Raw genomic sequence first — 20,878 nt, 5'->3', positions numbered from 1 at the left:
TTTTAAGTGATGACACGTCCTAAGTAATGACAAATTATAATATGGATCACTTGCTCCATATGTTCCACCATAGACAGATTTACTTCATGATCTTAATGGTTAGATTTGTTTGGCCTCTATGGTATTATGGTACAGCATCTACGCATAATTTTTTGTCTAATTTAAATTCTCTCTCCACCCTATCACTTATTCATCTCTCTCATATTTATTTCTCTTTCTTTATTTACATATTTTCTCTCTTCCAGATTTTTAACAACATCTTCATCATACATTCATCATTTTCATCAACTTATTCATCATCTTCATGAGAAAGAAAAAAAAACCCCAAAAAATTAAAAATATATTAAATTACTTAATTTTTAAAAAATATATATAATTAATCACATTAGTTTAATTGTAGTACCCTGACTGTTTCAAAGTCTTCCAATGTAGTTTAGAACTGATTCGTTTGGCTTATTTTCACCCTCAGCATAAAAAAAATCAATCATCATCTCATACCATAGAGTTTGCAATCATTCTCAAGATGTTGAAATTTAAGGATTTGTGAGATAGAACGCGGATGTAAAGGAAGAACAACTTCTTAGTTACGTGTGTTAAAGATTTTATAGATTTGACTTTGTCCATATGGGTTGCAATTAATTTTGGTGTCGATGATAATGTTGATTTTTTTGTCCAGATTGTTGATGCTATTGATGGTTTGTTGTTGTCGTACATGATTATGTGCTCAAATTGAGTTGTCGCTAAAGAAATAGCTTAAAGTTATGGTTTTTTATTTCGGGTTGCATGGGTTTTCAACCGGGTTGTAGCGACCCGTCTGGAGGAAGAAGATGAAGTAATAAAAAGGTTGAAAAATGGACTTGAAATATACTACCTGAGCCCGGCCCTACACGGATCGCGGGCTAAACGGGCCGGCCCGTATTAAAAATTATATTTTTTTTATTTTAAAAAAGTAATATAAAACATTGCTATAATTTTTTATAAATAATATTTTTAATATGTTTAAATAATGTCTAGCACAAAAATTAATTGTAAACATTTTCGTACAAACGTCGTAAACTAAAACGACGAGGAAAATGATTTTAAATAAATCAGATATGTTATGGTTATAGATATTTATATATTCAATCTTTAAAACTATAAATAACGAAACGAATAAATATAATTTTATATTACATTTATATTTGTGTTAATTCATTGAATTTTCACTTTTGTTTTTTACTTTGATAATCAAATAAGTAAATAATTATTTGAAAAATATATATAATTTATAGGATTTTTTTTTGTTATGCGGGCTACCCGCGGCCCATTCGGGCTAGCCCTAACAGGTACCGAACTTTTAAGGGCCGGGCTAAAAAGCCCTATTAAAATTCGGGCTCAATATTTTAGACCCAAACCCTATATTTATTCCGGCTAAACGGCCCCGCCCATTCGGCCCGGCCCATTTTGACAGCTCCACCATGCATACTTTTACAACATATTGCCATTTGGAATCAATTTATCTATTTGTGTTGGTTTTTGATTGTAAATTGTAATTAATTCATATATAATTCTAATTAATTTCATGATTTGTTTCTTTCCAAATAATGTACAACACGATTTCAATCAATAAAATGATCAATTAATAAAGGCATTATTACATTATTAAGGCTTAAATGCAGTTTTTTTCTCTTATGTTTTAAAAATTTGAGATTTTGTCCCCTTATTAAAAAAATTGGTAATTTAATTCCTAATTTGTCTCATACTTTTATTTGTATTAATTTCATTTACTAATAAAAAGATATTATACTTTTAAAGTAAACAATTATATGGATTTTTTTGAAAAGAATGAAATTTTCTCATAAATAAGATGAACATGTTCATCATCTTCATCTTCTTCCTTTAAATCTTCATCTTCTTCAATTGGATCTTCATCATCTTCCTTGAATAAAAAAAATTGCGAATGAATTGATACGACCCAATTAAATAATCAACATAGCGAAAAAAGTGGCACGGCAGCAGGAAATCTAATTCAATGGTATACGTAAGTGCAGTAATAAGGAAATAAGGGAATTGAAACATTAAGTGCTGAAACCAATTCAATGGGATATGTAGCAACAATAAAAATTAGAGAAATTCTTGTGTAGGAACGAACCTAACCTATCAACCTTACAAACAACAAATTAAAACATGACACGTCGTTGTTTTTCCACCATGAATGGTGTTGGTGGTGAATGGTGATGGAAGATGACGAGTGGAGAGAGAGAGAGAGAAATGACTAGTTGATTTATTTTTTTATAATTATTTTAAAAGAAAACAACGACGTGTCATGTTTTAATTTGTTGTTTGTAAGGATGATAGGTTAGGTTCGTTCCTACACAAGAATTTCTCTAAAAATTAATAGGGATTGGAAATTTGGAATTCAATTGACACAACAATGGAGACTAACAATAATTGGAATTAAATAATCATAAAACCAAAGTTCTCAAGGTTCTAAACGATGCAATAGCTAACGTAAATGAAATAGAAAAAATAATTTAAATTAGAAACGTGAATGAGCAATGGCATCGTGAATGAGCAATATCAATGGCAGCATAAATGGAATAAAGAGACAATTGAAACTTTGTATTAAATTGAAAGTAGTTTGTAGAACCTCAACTATCAATTTATTGTTCCTAATTTTTTTTTAAAGGAAGTTATTCCTAATTTAATTATTTAGAAGTTGAGTTTTGATTTTTGTGTTTAGAAGAAGATTTGAGGTGAACATAACAAAAATTTATGATATTTGAACATATATTTGTGTAGAATTTTTTTTTGATTCAAGGAAACGATGAAGATCCGAGTGAAGAAGATGAAGATTTAAAAGAAGAAGATGAAGATGATGAACATGTTCATCTTATTTTTGGATTTTTTTTATTTTTAATAAAAATATATTTTAAAAAATAAAATTATGTATTTTTTAGAAAAAAATGAGAAAAAAGATTTATATGTGTTTTTATGAGAGATAAATGACTTAAATGGAAAAAAAAATAGATAAAGGACCAAAGTGTTACAAATAAATAAGATAAAAGACCTCTAATATAATTTTGCCTTATTTTTAATAATGAAATATTTTTTATAAAAAGGATTATCCAATGTGGCTTTTATAAAATGGTTTATTTAAATATTTTTTGAAATAGAAGGAAGAAAAAGTCAAAAAGGAGAAAGGGAATAAATATAGTGTGAAAAACAACACAATAACACTAGTGATGTGTTTAATCTGATGGTTCAAAAAAGATAATCTACGATGGAACATATTGAGCAGGTACACAATACATACCATGCAACAATCAGCACACATGACATATGACACATTATTATTGGATGTATGGTAACTTCATCGAAAAAGTCAATTAAATGACTTTACCATAGAATTTCCCTACAATTAAACATTAAGGCTCCCTCATTTAAGCATGATCTATCAACATTAACCACAACTAGTCAAATTTTGTGAAAGTTCGCATTTAATCTAGATAACGGTTCAAAAAGCAAAAGAGTAGCTTTAATTGTACGAATATTGCACCAAATTTTCCTCCCGATAATCAATGTATTGTCTCCAAATTGAAGATGAGAACCTTTGAATGTTTTATTATTACTCACTTGAAATCCATGAAACTTTCCAATCTAACCACCTTAGAAAATAAAGAATTAAACCCTTATGCTGCAAACAAAAATGAAAATGATGATAAAGGATCAACTTGCCATAACCCACGACTCATAGATAATTCATTAGTTAGGTTGGCAACGACATGAACTGATCTCGTAACAGTCCTAAGACATGCAGATATCCAAGCCCTCCACATAACAGAAAAATTCATCATTTTCATTACGAAGTCAAGATAAAACCAATTCATTGAATCATTATGTAAAGAACTACACGAAAAGCATCCAAAAAATTACACATAAGTTTTATCAAATATTTTATGTATCAACTCCCTTCTTTTAACATGATCTTCATCATATAAACTTTCCACCTCTACTTTGTTATATTTTGCATGAAATCTATTACTTTATCATATCAAATTCCTCAAGAAAAAAAAAAAACAGATTTTTTAAATTCAACATCCAAATCAAACTAACTGAATGTGATTTTATTTTTTTATTACCTCCGTCCCTAATTATAAGATCCTTTTAAAAAAATAATGGGAATTAAGATAGTGGATATTTGTATTAAATATGTTTGTAATTACTATTGTTTTTACAATTTTATCCTTTAAGAAAGAGGGTTGGCTTATGTTTTCAACATTCTATTTATTGCTGATTGAAGAAAAAGATGTATAATAAATAGGGACATGTATGTAAAGAAATAATTAATGTAGATGGAAATAGAAAAGAAATCTTATAAAAAGGGACAAAAAAATTCTCAAAAGGATCTTATAATTAGGGACGGAGGTAGTAATATTTTTTATATAAAAAAATTTACCTTTTAGATTGAATGATAATTTGTCTCACAAACAATAGAAACCAAACACACACATGTCATGCTGAAATTTAAATTCAACCATATATTATTTATAGAAAAACAAAATAAGTTTCTACTATTAATATATTGAGAATTTAGTGTCATCGTAAATTTAACTCAGTTGATATGGATTATGAACACTATATAAAATATATGTAAGGCCTGGATTCAACTCCAACCAAAAAAAATATTGAGAATTTAGTATTTAAGTAGATGTGTGAATAATTTTCAATTGAGTGCTTCAAATTCAACTCTTGTGTTTGAAGTTTAAAACGCAGACAGACAGAAACTGCACGTGATGATGCGGTTACTGTGACCACAATGCCACTTTCCCTCATTTTTACGTTTGCATCATCCCAAAATCGATTTTATTCTTCCATAATCACTTTTTTCACCAAGCCCAGATAACTACGTGTCACTCTTTCTTATAATTCTATCTCACTCTTACTGTAAGTATCTCTTACACACTTTATTTTTCATATAATTTTATGATTTTGATTATGGCTTGTTTAATTTAGGACTCTGATTTTATTCTTCAATTTTAATGGCTACCCTTTTGAATTTTACTATATGTATGTTTGGTTAATCAATCATGTGTAAAGGAGAAAAAAAATTATACAAGTGCTTTGTTTGAAAATTCTGAATCATGTATATGTTTGGATAATCTATGTACTCTCTGAACTATAGCAGGATAGGTAAGAAATTCTGATTTTTTGTCTTTTTGTCAGTTTATAAGTGATCTTGGATCTATATATTATGATTTCATGAATTATGTAATACTTGTATTTTCTTCTTGTTTATATCACCAGTTTCTGGTTGACACTGGGAAAGGATTTATGAATTTCATTGTTGATCAATTGTCAGAGTTTTCTTCATTATGAGTAGTATAGTTCTCATGTGGGAGTTTTTTCTGAGTAATGAATTTGTTATATTATTGTAGAACATTTCTGAGGTATTGTTTCAAATATAATTTTTTTTTTTTTTTGGTTCTCTTTATTAGTATAATAATTTAATGGATTGTTGCCTGTTTATACTAATTTTCTGTCTATTTATAATTCCCAATGGATAGAAAGTGGTAATTTGATTGATACTTGGTTCACCCTGTTGATAATTTGGTTTTCTTGCAGAAATTGAGGTCTTGTTTTCCGGATATGGGTTCGTTTTTCAGCGTGGCGAAGAATACTAATTCGGATCAAAGTGAGTGGGATGGAGTCTCTTTGAATGATACATGTAAGAGGCAAAGAATGTCGCCTACTGTTGATGAAGAGAATCCAAGACTGTTTCCAAATCTCCCTGATGAGGTTTCGATTCAGATTATTGCTAGACTTCCGAGAATTTGTTACTTCAATGTGAGGATGGTGTCGAGGAAGTGGAAGTCGACTGTCACGAGTTCGGAACTATATAAAGTAAGAAAAGAACTCGGGACAACGGAAGAGTGGCTGTATTTGTTGGTTAAGTTAGGAGAAAATAAGCTTCTGTGGCATGCCGTAGATCCGAGGTCAAGGATATGGCAGAGATTGCCTACTATGCCTAATGTTGTTGATGAAGAAGAATCTAAAAAGGGTTCTTCTAGGCTTTGGATGTGGAATATGGTGGAAGGTATTAGAATTGCTGAAGTTATTAGAGGCTTTCTTGGAAAGAGGGATGCATTTGATGAAATGCCCTTTTGCGGTTGTGCTATTGGAGCTGTTGGTGGATGTCTCTATGTTCTAGGTGGATTCTCTAAAGCTTCGACTATGAGATGTGTCTGGAGATTCGACCCAATGCAGAATACGTGGAGCAAGGTGACTTCTATGTCTACTGGTCGGGCATACTGTAAGACAGGGATCTTAAATGACAAGCTTTATGTTGTTGGAGGGGTTAGTCAAGGTCCAGCTGGATTGATACCTCTTCAATCTGCTGAAGTTTTTGATCCCTCGACAGGTACATGGTCGGACGTGCCTAGTATGCCATTCTCGAGAGCTCAGGTTCTCCCCAACGCTTTCTTGGCCGACATGTTAAAGCCGATTGCCACAGGGTTGACAGCATACATGGGAAGGTTATGTGTTCCACAAAGTTTATATTCATGGCCCTTTTTTGTTGATGTTGGAGGAGAAATCTATGATCCTGAAACAAACTCATGGATAGAAATGCCACTTGGAATGGGCGAAGGTTGGCCCGCACGGCAAGCAGGTACAAAATTGAGTGTCGTAGTGGATGGCGAATTATATGCTTTTGATCCTTCCAATACTATGGACAGTGGAAGGATCAAGGTATATGATCAAGGAGAAGATGCTTGGAAAGTTGTCATTGGAAAAGTCCCTATATATGGTTCAGATGATTCAGAATCTCCTTATCTACTTGCTGGTTTCCATGGAAAACTTCATGTCATCACAAAAGATGCTGATCATAACATTGCTGTTCTGCAGGCCGAGCTGCGCAGTAATTTGGATTCTTCACCATCATCACCCTCCTCAACACTGTCACAAAGTTCCTTACATGAAAATGCGGACCCGCCGGCCGAAACAGACGCAGTTGTTTGGAAGATAGTTGCTAGTAGGTGTTTGGGACAGGCTGAACTAGTTAGTTGCCAAGTAATTGATATGTAGCTACAAATAAACCAAGCAATAAATGTGACAGAAAATCTTTGAATGGTTTGGTTTGTTGGAAGTTAGTTACTGCATTGAGTTAGTTAGCCTCCAAGGACTGAGTCCATTTGGATTTTGAGTAAGGTGTCAATAAAGTGAAGAGTATACTGTTATAGTTTTGCTTGTACCTATTGATATATTTACCTAGTAAATAAGTCCTATTGGAACTGTGATTTTGTACACTGACATTATAGAATAATATCAGAGAAAGAAATTTATAACATCTAGTATTATTTATCTTACTAGGAAGGAACATACATTAAATAATGCAGCTAACAAGCTGAATATGATAGTATTTATCTTGAGAAAATCACTCGTACATTGTAGCCTATATTCACCTTTTCATCCGGTTAAAGTTAAAGTTGAACAGCAAGTACAGCAAACATTATTCTACTAGATGTGTCACCTATATATTCCATTTATGATTTATCCCTCGACATATTACCTAATTTGCAGATTTCAAAAAACGTGGCAAATTTTAATTAATAGCAATAAATTTATCTGTAGTATTAGTTTTTCAAAATTGTATTGGCCTCATAATATTGTTATCTCATAGTACTATTATTATTATTATAGATAGATCACATCTCTAACTGAACCAATGTCCTGCAATTCATTTCGTCCACATTGTGGTGATAATGTGGGGTAGAAACTTAGACTTTATTTGGGCAAATAAACAAAAACTAATATTTTTAACATGACTAGACCATATCACTTAAGAGTTTTAAAATTGCTATTTTTAGACTCAAATTTGAACTTAAGACTATTCATTAAATTTGAACAGACCTTAATATAAATTGATGATAACGTATTTTTGTTTAAAGACGAATATTTTCATTTACTATGTGAGAACCAATACAAATTGCCTTAAAATACAACTTCCTAATCAAGCCAATGTGAACAGTGAGACCTTGCATGTCTAACGTTTCCGTTCAATCGGTTGAACTTTAAATAAGTTTTAACTGCGGATTGGTTATATTTTGTCGGTTCGATCACACTTTCGTCCTAATTTGAGTTGTTTAAGACTATTGAACCATGATTTGGATATCTCACCGGTTTGATGACAGGTTAAATTTTAAAGAAATTGTTATAAATATGTTAGTCGTCATACTACATGTTCATTCAATAATTTTAAATCACATTTGTTTTGAAATAATTTTAATCAAATAATTATATCTTAAAATTCATCATCGTATTTTAATTATACTTCCTTTAAAAAAAATTGTGAAATGTAGAATTCATTAATATAATATATAATATAATATATTGAAGCATTGCTATTATTTTAATGATCAATATGTATCAAATTTCAGATGTTACAAATTTATGGGTATGCTATCTAATGTTAGATATCTATTTCGTAAAACAATATTATTAAAATAAGTAATACGATGCAGTAACAGTCAAAAAATAATTAAATATAGAAATGAAAAATGACTCTGATAGACCTAAACTTGGTCATTAGGGAAACCACCACCACAATAATCAAAAGCAAAAAATGTCATTATCCTATCTTCCACGTTCACATATGTTTGTTTTTTCCTTTATATTTTGTTGACACCAACCATTTTCAAAAATTTGAAGTCTAAGTATGTGATTAAGCCAAGCTAAACTTGATTTTTATTCTTAACATATAGTTTAAACTATTTAATAACATAACCTTTGGAATATTTATTGATAAGCTCATGTCAGCAGATTAATTAACATAAGCTTTAACCTAGACTTGAATCTTGATTAAAGGATTCTTTTAATTCACATTGAAGCAAAATACAGCAACAACTACATAGGACAAATATCTTGATCACAACACGACTTCATATTATATCATATATTATTACACAATGAAAATAATATACAGTTTCTTGTATTAACCTGCAACTTATTCATTTCATAATAGTAGTGAAGGGAAGAAACAAGTTATCATCAAAATAAATTTTAAATAGAAATATTATTGTAAGAACTTGTTCCTGTACAGAAAAACAACTACAACACTCAGGGATGGATATGTATACTTTGATTCTTAGAGTCAAGAGTCAAGAACAAACACTACTTTATTTACACAAATTATTATCCTCATTATGAAAACTATGAAATAGCATACCAACCCTTGCAAAAATATAATAACTCTTGATATAGCTGATAGGGCCCCTTATATAACATAATCTATATATCTATATCTAATATAATACACAAAATATAAGATATAATGGGGCCGCGAATATCTTAATTCTTAATCAAGCATGGATTATTGGCCTGCGCAAGGTGGTAAACTAAAAAAATGGTGCCCTAGTGCGGGGATAAGGAATGGTCTCTGAAGTAGTTCGGAGAATTTGGAGCCATTTTGGATGCTCGAGTATTCTTAAGAGTCATCATCAGTTTTTGTCTCTCACCTTCAACTTCTGCAAACTGAAGGCTTAATTGAGAGTAACGGTCGTGCATCTCCCTTAGTTCTGTCTCCATGGAAGAATGTCTTGTCTTTAGTTCTAACATATCTTTAATTAGCTCATTAATATCTCTGAAACTTCTGAATACTGCTTCTTCATCGCTGTGTTGCTTCGAGAAAGAACTGGAACATTGGAAAAAAATGTCTCAAACATTGTGGTTGAACGGTCTCAGTGCAATTTTTTATTACATGTGTATGCATGCCATGTAACAAAGTCAACAATATTGCAATATTGCATTTATCCATTAACAAATAAGTGGTAAACTTAACATTTAACATTAATGATAGAATTTTCCTTCAAGTAAATATTTGATAGTAGTACCAGTCAGAAAGAAACACTTCAAAACAATGAGTAGGTATTTGTCATGTCTATGGTTTTTTTTTTCGGTCAGGTAGCCTAGTGGCTAGAATTCACCTTATAAGGTGAATAAGTGGGGTGTCCGGGGTTCGAACCCCAGCCCCTGCATATAATAATGCATTGTCCTACCAACTGAGCTATGCTCACGGGACAACATGTCTATGGTTTTATTTTGAGTCAAAAAATAATATACAGATTCTTGTATTCCACCGTACTACATCTATTCATCTTGCAACTTGCTATAATTGGGATCATCTAAGCTCTAGAACCGAACAATAACTCCAATATGTTGCATTCAAATTTTAGTATTTGGAATAAATTGGTTTTGGTGTTCCGCATATTTTCAGCATGAAACTGAAGTGGAGGAAGCTTTTGCTGATTAAAATATGTATTGTAGTGTTTATCACATTTTAATTTTATATAAATAAAAGGTGATATTAGTTAGTTAGTTGCATAATTGTTAGTTAGTTGGTCATAAATCTGTTATTATGTTTTAGTCAGTTGGTTAGTTATTTATACCAACTCTCATTTTAGTTCCATTCAATTAATACAAATCATTCTTTCTGATTCAAATCCAATATGGTATCAGCAACAATTCTCCACTAACAACTTCCCTAAAACAGAATAATAGATTTATAGCTAACAATTATGAAACTAACTACTAAATCTTAAGGTGAAGTGCTTAGAAATGCAACAGTATTTATCAGATATTACTTTCGTAGAGAAGAATGTACCTCTGAAATTGGATGCTAGACTTCTTCTTGGCTTGCAATGCTTCAGCAAGCTCAATCTCCAAAGCAAGCACCCTTTCTAATGCATTGCCACTGACAGAGATTTTATTGAACACAGGGAACATGCTTCCTAACTCTTGATTGGCCTGATCAAAAGTACAGAATTAATAAGAATCTAGATGAAGGAATCTTTCATAGTGAACAAGGCAAAAAAAGCTAATTACCTCATGTAACTGTGTCAGTTCTCTTTGCAGACCTGGAAAACTTGTCTCATGGCTTTGACAATCTTCAGTAGGAAGCATATTATCGTTTTTCATCCTTTCCAACTGCAAACACAGGACAAAACTTAAATATCAAATTTAAATCAGACAAATATTGAAACCTAACATGTTTGTGCATCTTAAAAAATTACCTCCTTATTGAGGTGCTCAATGCTAGATTTCAAACTCTGAGCTAAAGCCAGGTGTTTGTTTTCTTCATTTTGCTGCAAATCATCTTCAGTTCCTAGAGTTTGATATCCATTTGTAACTCTAAATGCAAGAGGATCCTACAAAACAATTATGCAAATAAATTGTCAAGGCATACCACTCAAGATTAATAAAGGAAGGCATGCTTTTGATATTCATAGAAATCGTGGTTGGGCCTAACACAACCCCGCAAAACTGGCTTGTGAGGTGAGGATTGCCCTTACATATAAACACATGTTCAGGCCATCTTTTGTCTTACGTTGGACTCTTTAACAGATATTTCACTAAGAGAATGCACATAACCTTTTCCTCAAAGTTAGTCTAGGTTTGAGAACAAATGGGAAATAAAGGCAAATGGTAAAGAAAACAAGAAAGAAATGATAGCCGGTTCCAAATTTCACCACATGTCCCTAGCAGACAGCTCAGTTGGTGAGCTGAAGAAGAAGCTCTAGCCAGTAGGTCCAGGGTTCAAACTCTAAAAACTTACAGTTACATAACCACTACTTTACACACACACACACACACACACACACACACATATCACAGATTCCCCTTTCTTCCCCTAGAGCATGTTGTACGAAGTGATAAATTTAGTCATCCTAAAAAATAGGTGATTTCGATAATAATTGATAATTAAAAAAGTTTTATAAAAATACATAAAACAGTCAGTTACCTCTGGCTGCATGTTGATGATTGAATTTGCACTCTCTAGTTCACGACTGCTGCAAACTGCAGAGGTTGATTTTTCTTGAGAATTTAATAAAGAGAATGTGCTATTGCCTTCATTCAGAACATTCACATTGGATTTCAAAGTCTCAATTGATTCTTTCAAAACGGTGACCTCTACTTCAATTTTGGACTTTTCCTCACTACATTTCTGAAGAGAAGCTTCAAGTTCTTGTTTTTCTTGCTTACAACATTCAAGGGATATCACTGAGCACTCCTTTTCAGCCTTTAACAGGTCATAAGCATTTAACAAATTGCGTTTGTCAGAAATTACAGCCTGTAACTCAGCCTCCAATTCCAAGATCTTCATTCCCAGCTCTTCATTTACTTTTATTTGAGCATCTTCGGACTTTTTTCTATTCTCAGTTTCTTCACTTGCATGTTGTAGTTTCCACAGCATTTCCTCGCTATGCTTTTTAGACAAAGACAGTTGTTGTTTCATTTCTTGCAACTTAGTTTCATATTGTTCCTTGATAAATGCAATTCTCAGAGACTCCTGCATAGCGACCGGTGGTCCTTCATGTCCTCTTTTGTCACGGGCATTAAGACACTCAGTTTCAGCTTTGTCTTTCAGTTCCTTCAAATGAGTAGACAAATTCTTGAACTCCTCTGTCTTAAGAACCTGTTCAGAAAGCCTCCTGGTAAGCTCATTACATTGGTTCTGCAGCCTTATCAACTCATTATCTGATTGCTGCAGTGAAGTAATTGCAGTTTTCAGTTCATCCAGTTTTCCCTGGAGAACTATACATTTGACTTTGGCTTCTTCATTGGACAAAAACAGTCCTTCCCCATCTCTACTGACACTTTCCAGCAATTGCTCCAGCCTTACAACCTCAAGCTCGCACTCTCTTTCACGCAAGTAAGAAGAATTGCTGACATTTTCTGTCCTACTCTTGTGTTCCTTAAGCTCTGATGTTGCCACACTATTTTGATCAATTAGTGCTCTACACTGAGCAGTATAGACCTCCAACTCAGATTTTAAGTAGTCAAGACTAGTCGACAGTGTCATATTTTCTTCCATGCAATTCAATTCTCTAGAAAGACAGGCATTCAATTCAGATTCTAAATCAAGATTCTTCTCACATAGCACATCCACTTGTCTGCACGCAGAATTAAGTTTCTCGGTAAGTTCCTCCACATGACCCTCAAACTGAGCTCTGGTAAAGGTCATAACGACATCAGTAGCTACTGAACATTCATGCATTTCAGATAAGTGAGTTTCCAGATGACCAATATAAGAAGATTCCTTTAAAGCATCTTCAAGACGTTTCTCAGATATCTGTAGAAGATCTAAGACTCTCGATCTCTCAGATTCTAAGTCTGTCACCAGTTGCTTGAGATGGACCAGTTCTTGTCTGTTTGTATCGGAATCCTGCAGTTTGTGTTGCTTTACATTCAATTCTGTTGTAAGATCTATAACTGCTTTCTCTGATTTTTCCCTGAAGATTTTTTCGTCACGCAACTCATTCTGCAGAGAACACAAGTTGTTTTTCAAAAAAATAAGCTCAGATGAAATCTTTGCAGATTCTTCTGTTTTGTCCTGCAGCTGATGTTGCTTTTCATTCAATTCTGTTGTAAGATCCATGACTGTTGTCTCCAATTTTTCTCTGAAGATTTTTTCATCAAACAACTCATTCTGCAGAGAACACAAGTTGTTTTTCAAAAAATTAATCTCAGATGAAATCTTTGCAGATTCTTCTGTTTTGTCCTGCAGCTGGTGTTGTTTTTCATTCAATTCTGTTGTAAGATCTAAGACTGTTTTCTCCGATTTTTCTCTGAAATTCTTTTCATCGCGCAACTCATCCTGTAGAGAAGACAAGTTGTTTTTCAAAAAATTAATCTCAGATGAAATCTTGGCAGATTCTTCTGTTTTGTCCTGGAGAGACAACTCCAAAGCTTTCTTCTCCTCTGTAATTGCTGCTAAGGTCAACTTACACATTTCAAGGTCACTAGCCGACGTACCTAGCTTTATAATTTCTTGACTAAGATCCTGATTTCGGGAATTCAGTTGCTGAAGTTCAGCCTCCAAATGATCAAAACTAGACAACAGTTCATACTGTTGCTGAGAGTATCTTTCTTCAGATTTAAAACCAGCACTGATCTTTTCAACAAGCACCTCAAGATCTGACTCAAGTTTCTGCAACTGGATACTAGACACACTTATGTTGATTGCCATCTGCTGTAAATCACGCTCAAACTTCTGTTTCATGACAAGAGCATCTGATTCTGCTGTGCTTAAAGATACTTGAGCCATTTGTTTTTCGTGCACTACAGTTTTCTTCTCTTCAACGAGTACCAAGATCCTATCAAAAGCATTACGTTGCTGCTCTCCTAGTTGCAATAACAAAATTTCTAAGTCTTTGCATTCTGAATCCAAACAAGCAGAACTACTACAAAGAGAAAGTTCAGTGCATCTATCATCATATGATGCCACTAATTTCTGCAACTTATTAGACAAAAACATGACTTTATTTTGCAGATCATTATTCATGGAGTCCAGCACATCAAATTTAGTTCTGAAAGATATTATCTCTTTCTGCAAAGTGGATATTTCATCATGAAGATGGTCATTTTCTAGGCTCTCTTTCTTCAATAAGTTATTCAACTCTGAGTTCTCTGCACTGCATGCAACGTATTTACTTCTATAATCTGTCAAAAGGACTTCTACCTCATTAATTTTATGAGTAAGAAGATTGTTTTCATGACCAAGATCTTTTAAATTTGCCTCTAAAATTTGGTTCCGGTGAGTAAGATCATTGCTCTTTGCTATGCAAATCTCCTTGTACTCCTTTAACGAGAGGATATCACTCATAGCGTTCTGCAACCTAAGAACCAGTGACTCATTGGATTGATTTGAAAGCTCTAGCTGCCTAGAGAGTTGAAATTTTTCATCTTCCGTGGCCTGAATGTTAAGACTGGCTTCAAGCAATGTTTCTTGCAGAGCCTTAGAAAACACATCTGAGTATATATTTACAAAATGCATCTGGCAGATTTCTTCTTCAACCTGTTTGTATAACCCCTCTTGCAATCGAAGTGATCTTTTCAAATCGCTTAGTAAAACGTCTTCACCCAAATGTTGTCTATGAAAGGAAGAACTGTGATTTTGTCGTAGCAATTGATTAGAAGCATGACCTTCTGAACTTTTAGTACAATTCACTAGTTCTGGGAAACCATCAGTGTTTGAGAGTGAAGAATCAGAAAGGGTCTGGCTTATGAGATTCTCATTTGTCTCATGCATAGAGAGAACCTGGCAAGAAAGAAGTTCAAGATCTTTTTGCAATTGACCGACAGCAATAGAATAGTTCAATCTAGCCCTTTTAAGAGCTGCTTCTGCAGAAGTAGCCCTTTTTTCAAACTCGCTGTTGAGAGATTCCAAAATGCGCCTATCTTCAGAAAATTTCATTATCTGCTCATTCATATTTTGGTGCATTTTCTCCATTTCGTTCTTACCAGCAGAAATTGCATATATGCAAGTAGAATGTTCATTCCTGAGGTTCTGCAACTCAACCATCATCTGCCTTTGATTCTGCTCAAGTTCTTGAATAAGAGCTTCATAGTAGCACTCCATCTGGTCCATTTTCCGTACAAAGCCTTCTCTTTCAGTTTTGGACTCCTCTAGCTCCCTTAGAAGTTCAAATATTTTCTCCTTCATAGCAAGGGTGGGATCTACAGAATCAAACTCATGAGCCACAAGGCCAGATGCAGTGAGATAACGAGCCATGCTTTCAGGTTGAAATAAAGCAGCATCGGACCCAATATCTGTTAAAAGTTGCCCATCCATTTGTAACTCCATCTTCGCATTCTCTCTTCCGTTTACAACTTTAGTCCCTGAAATTGGATTGCTGGATTCTTGTTTGAGATCCTGCAAAATCTCAACTACTCTCTCTAACTCCAAGTTAAAGAACCTAAAATCCCTTTCAGGTAATCCCATAGATACTTTCTGAATATCTCTTAACTTATCTTCCATGAGCAAAAGCCCCTTATGCCATTTAAACTGTAAATTATGAAATAATCTATCCCTCTCCGTCTCAGTAGGTTCATTGCGTGCAAATGCTAAGCTTAACTTAGAACTTTTAAGCTGCTCAAATTCACCTTTAAACTTTGAACATTCTGATTTTAGTACAGCAACCTCTTTTGCTAGCTCTTCTCCTGATGATATCTCAGCAGCAATTTGCTCAGAAAAAAGTTTTGTTTCAACACCTATTTCATCAGAATGATTTTGCAAAGAGCTCACCTTCAGTTTTAGATCAAGAATAGATGACTCAACTGCTTCTAAATTTCCTTTAAGACTGCTACTGCTACAGTCTTCGGAAGCAGGAGCCAAATTATTTGAAGCTGAATAGTCTATGCTCCAACCATGAGCCCAAGCATTGTCCTGTGGTGGAAACTGATTGTCAGGTGCTTCTCCTTTCTCTCGCTGAGGACTTTGTCCGAGGGATAGTACACCTAAATCACCAGACATTGTGCTTTTAAGACTTTCCACTTCATGCGTATCATGCTTCTCAGTATACACACTTTCAGAAGTAGTAGAAGAGCCATCAAATCCAGCAGCTGAGTCAGCATAATCTTCATTTAACCTTGATTCTCCTTCGAGTGAAGAAGTACGAGGAAGATATTTTGATTCCCTTTTCAATTTCCCTCTTGAATTAACCTAATTTCATTAAATAAACAAAGGAGAATGTTAGGAACCCAATAACTAACCAACATCCATGACTAATTCTCCTTTATTATATATCCTAACAGAGAATAAGAAGAAAATGAAATTTAAACAACAGATATGTATAATATATTTATATATAGAGTACGCTTGTGAGGAGAGAAGGTAAGAAACCTTATTAATGTGATTATTAACATTCTGGTCAGGAGATGAATCTTTGCTATCAGCAGATTCATCATGACTACCTTGGTCAGAGGTTGTTTGTAGACCCTTCTCTCTGAGTTCCCTCTGCTGTTCGAATTCTCTAAAAGCAAAAATAACTTAAATAAATATAGTGTCCAGCTAAAGCAAATCCTTAAATGTCATAATTCACAATAATGTACCTAAAACCAGTTTTGGAAGTGAGAAGCTGCACTGCAACCTGGCTTCAAACAATGAGAAGAAGAAAAAACATTAAATATGACACCAATGATATCTTAAGTAGCTAAAGAACTATAAAGAAATATGCATGTGTGATATATTAATGCCAAGGAAACAGAAATGCATCTAGTAGTTGTGCCGAAACATATTTGTATAATTACATAAGGAATGAAAGGGTAAACACAGGAAAATCACTTCAGAGAAGATGAAGTTCAGAGATCCTCACATGTAGTGTGACTCCAGGATCACTTCCGTTAAGAGGCAAAGCAACAGCTGTAGGCTTCAACGCATCAACAAAATCAGCGAGATCTATGTTGGCCTCACCAAGGATGCTAGATCTTGAAGAGCCCTGAATTGGTTAAGGAAAAAATAAAGTCAGAAAAGTTCTAACCTCTCTCAAGACTAATAGCCACGGACAATTCTTAGGCATTTCTAATGGTGGCAGGCAGCAATAAAGTTGTTATGAAACTTCAATTTTACAAATACTATGAAGTTGTTGTTCTTTACATTATAAATGATATTTTATTATTAACGGTCAAAATCTAGTTATTTTGAACAATAAACTTAATACATAAAAAAGAATGAATCAGAAGAAGTATCACTTATTATTGCGTCTCGCTTCTAGAGAATATAATCAAGACCTCAAAGTATAGATAATGTAAAAGACCCAGAAATAAGGCTTATTCAATATACACCATGAACATAAGCGATATAATGGAGGATTTTGCTTAAAGCTGTAAACAATGTGATTAGTATTGTTGAGCTGTGATTCTGTTTCGACATGTTAAACTTCTATAAATGCTACGGCAGAATAGTTTGTACGCATCTAAAAGTCAGAAAAGAACGTTACCATCCCCACAACAAGTTTGTAAACTTTCTCCTCATATTGTCTTGTTTTAATATCTTGAAGGAGTCTTGTAGTTTCATAGATTGGATCTGACCACTTGCAAGTACCATTTCTCACATTTGCTTTGGTTGTTTTTGATGTAACCTTCCCAGAGTCAGCAGGGATGAAAGAGATAAACAGTTTATCCCATCCAGATTGTGGAATCTAGAGACCACGCAAAAACAAAATTTACCGTCAGTAACTGCATAAAAAAATAGATCTACAACTATGTAAATGTCAGTAATAACAATAACTCTGTAAAAAAGTAAAGTTGATTAAACATATACTTATGTCATGAAGATTCGGCAAAGTTGTATTTCCGCAATCCATTGCCTTGATTTAATATAAACTACTTTAATTAATTAATTAATTAATCATGGTGACTGCTCAAATAAAATAATTCTCAAAGGTATCACCCAAAAAAGGGCCAATAAGTTTAGTGTTGAGTGCTGACAATATTATGGGCCATGTCAGCATATATTGAACTTCAAGTTACTTCAGTCATGTTACATTCTCAAGATGACATTTTTGAATGGCACATAATCAAGAAAGAGGTTGGAAATTTTGTGAAATAACTAAAACAAATGAGTCCCTCATAGAATATATAGAATAAAGGGAGATTAGAGTAGTTAAGAGTTGTTGCGGATCAGTATGAGGGTGTTTGTATAAATAGGAGAATACACGGATAGAGATCATTATTGTGAATAGAACCATCTCTAACTAGGGATGCAGATTCTCATTCCTTCTCAGACTCGAATTCTTTTTCCTCCAAGGCTCTACTAGACTCGCCATCATTCTTGGCTTCTGTTTCCACCATTCAAACCCCGGCAACAAAGATTAAGGGGTTTTAGTCGGTGACTGAGCATGAGGTTCAGTTTTATTGAAAGATTTATAAAGAATGAGAGAAATCTATCCTCCAAGGCTTTCCCCCTTCACAATACAATCCCTACTCTATTCAAAATGTCTAAAATATTCAATAATGATCTCTATCCTTGTATTCTAATATTTATACAAATACTCTAACTAGTCGATTAACTAACTACTCTAACAACTCTTAACTACCTTACTTTAGCTATTCTAATTTCCCTTTATTCTATATCCTAACAGTTCCAAACGAACTTAGTTGATAAAGAATCTGATACTTGGATTAAGAGAACTCAGATGTTATCTAGAGCTTGATTAACTTTTCAGCAAGGCAGGAGAAAGTTGAACCTAATAACTGTTTCAGTCTGCTAAATTTGGCCAAGAATTTTAAATTTTTCCTATGTTTGTATAAACCTAGAAATGTTACAGAAAATCATTTTGGTCTTAACAAAGAAGTTTAGAACCAGTGTCAAACACAGAAGCTTGAGCCATCACATGATTAGTATAGAATATGAGCCATTAATTTCACTTTTAATATATTGTTTGGGGCCACGGCCACTGAAAAGTTTGTCACTTTACTTTTAAACAGCTTGCTTGACCCTCTGCTTCTCTTGTTTAGTTTTTCTTTTCACGAAAATATTTGAAAAGTAGGTCATAGGTTAATTGGCCCTCTTATGTCTAATGAAGGCAATATAAAAATTGAAAATTCTATAGAAATTAATAATCAGATACTATAAGGAAGAAAAGAAATTTACAAATCGGTTGGAACATAAGATTGAATAACAAGTATGCAGAGTATAACACAATGCCAACTGGATTTGAATAAATTCTCCGATTGAAGCTTAAATGGCAACTTTGACCAACTGTGCAATGCACACTGGTCATGTTTGAGTTGCAGATTGAAGTTCATATAACAAGTTACAAGGATTTGATTTTTCCCCCTTCTAACAACCAAAAAACTGAATTCCATATCTAGTTGAAAAGTTTAAATTACCAAACCAAAAAACGAAGTAAAAAAATTGTAGAATATAAAAAACTTACATGTGTAGCATGGAATTGAAGGCGAAAAACCACCTTAACTTTTGTTTTCTCAATCTTCCACTTGGTAACTCTAGACATTATTCCAGAAAATTAATCACATCTAACATATATTAATCTCCAAAACTTGAAGGTCACATTTTCATCCTCAGCTAACTGTAATTTACAGTAAATGTGGTTCACCTGAATTCAAAAAAAGAAAAAAAATCCACATTCACAATTCACACTTAATCACTTATCCTTGTTTAAACACAAAACTTAACTTATTCTACTAACATAACTTAAAGCTTAACTAAACAAACCTTAAAAGCAAATCAGCTATTAAAAAACACTCAAACCAACTTAGGACCCTACTGATCTAGAATTAAAAGTATAATCCAAGATAATGAAGCTTCTTAAGATATCTTAAGTAATAATGAAACAAAAATACTAGATCTCTAAGTTAAATTTCCTAAGAAAGATTTTCCCTTTTATAGAAAAATAAAAGCAATGATGAGAGTTCAGAGTCATTTTCATTCCAACTGAACTAAATCATTAACATGGCTACAAAAATTCACCAAAAAAAAAAACATTTTTAGAACAATAGAACAAAAAAAAAAAATGTTTTTTTGCAGAACATACCTTGTTAAGAGACAAATGATGGAAACTTTAAGATAGAGAATGAATGGATCGAGTAGAAAGAAATGGAATTTGAAGAGATTTGGAAAATGGGTGGGAGAAAGAAGTGAGAAAGATGGTGATTTTTTTGAGAATGGTGAGAGTTTCTTTCTATTCTACTACAATAAATTCAACCCAACCCAAAAGAAACTACTCAGAACCCAAGGACTGACAAAAGTGAAGAGTAAAAGAGAATCCTAAATGTGTGTTTAGTGTTTACACAAAGCTAGATAAAATTATGTACTTTAAAAAGTAGTACTATTTTTGTATTTTTATAGTACTTTTGTATTTTCCTAAATTGTAGAGTCTATATGATTTTTGACAAAATATAATTAGATGTGTTGTGGTTGTTTTTAAAATTTTAAACATTAAGCTCAAATCCAACATGTTATTGCTAGTACCTTTTTTTTTCTGGGATTTGAACTTTGGATCTTGTGCATATTAGGTATTGTTTCTATCAATTGAGTTAAACTTACAACGATATTGTTAGTACCAAGAAAAATTTATGTTATATGATTTCATATTGA

General features: G+C 33.1%; 2 protein-coding genes across 3 annotated transcripts; one reads left to right on the top strand and one right to left on the bottom strand.

The window, feature by feature from the left end:
• Positions 1-4,655: 4,655 nt before the first annotated feature.
• On the top strand, positions 4,656-7,327 carry LOC25489398 (F-box/kelch-repeat protein At1g22040). Of its 2 annotated transcripts, none has more exons than XM_013605375.3 (2): positions 4,656-4,926; positions 5,605-7,327. In XM_013605375.3, exon 2 carries the CDS (start codon positions 5,629-5,631, stop codon positions 7,063-7,065), a length of 1,437 nt encoding a protein of 478 aa, XP_013460829.1. In that variant the 5' UTR covers positions 4,656-4,926; positions 5,605-5,628; the 3' UTR covers positions 7,066-7,327. The 2 variants fall into 2 exon arrangements, with proteins under 2 accessions (XP_013460829.1, XP_024635854.1); XM_024780086.2 differs by lacking the exon at positions 4,656-4,926 and adding an exon at positions 4,962-5,172.
• Positions 7,328-9,021: 1,694 nt separating this feature from the next.
• On the bottom strand, positions 9,022-20,574 carry LOC25489396 (putative leucine-rich repeat-containing protein DDB_G0290503). Its single transcript, XM_013605374.3, has 11 exons — positions 20,316-20,574; positions 19,698-19,877; positions 17,757-17,957; positions 17,133-17,255; positions 16,870-16,907; positions 16,661-16,790; positions 11,777-16,480; positions 11,049-11,183; positions 10,861-10,962; positions 10,640-10,782; positions 9,022-9,670 (listed from the first exon to the last, which is right to left on the bottom strand). The coding sequence occupies exons 2-11, from the start codon at positions 19,773-19,775 to the stop codon at positions 9,391-9,393; spliced, it is 5,934 nt and encodes a 1,977-aa protein (XP_013460828.1). The 5' UTR covers positions 19,776-19,877; positions 20,316-20,574; the 3' UTR covers positions 9,022-9,390.
• Positions 20,575-20,878: the final 304 nt, after the last annotated feature.

Source organism: Medicago truncatula, chromosome 3 (genome assembly GCF_003473485.1).
Source record: "Medicago truncatula cultivar Jemalong A17 chromosome 3, MtrunA17r5.0-ANR, whole genome shotgun sequence".
In the NCBI taxonomy this organism is placed as follows: Eukaryota; Viridiplantae; Streptophyta; class Magnoliopsida; order Fabales; family Fabaceae; genus Medicago; species Medicago truncatula.
The sequence above is the reverse complement of the archived record's forward strand: the minus strand, read 5'-3'. Positions and strand labels throughout refer to the sequence as shown.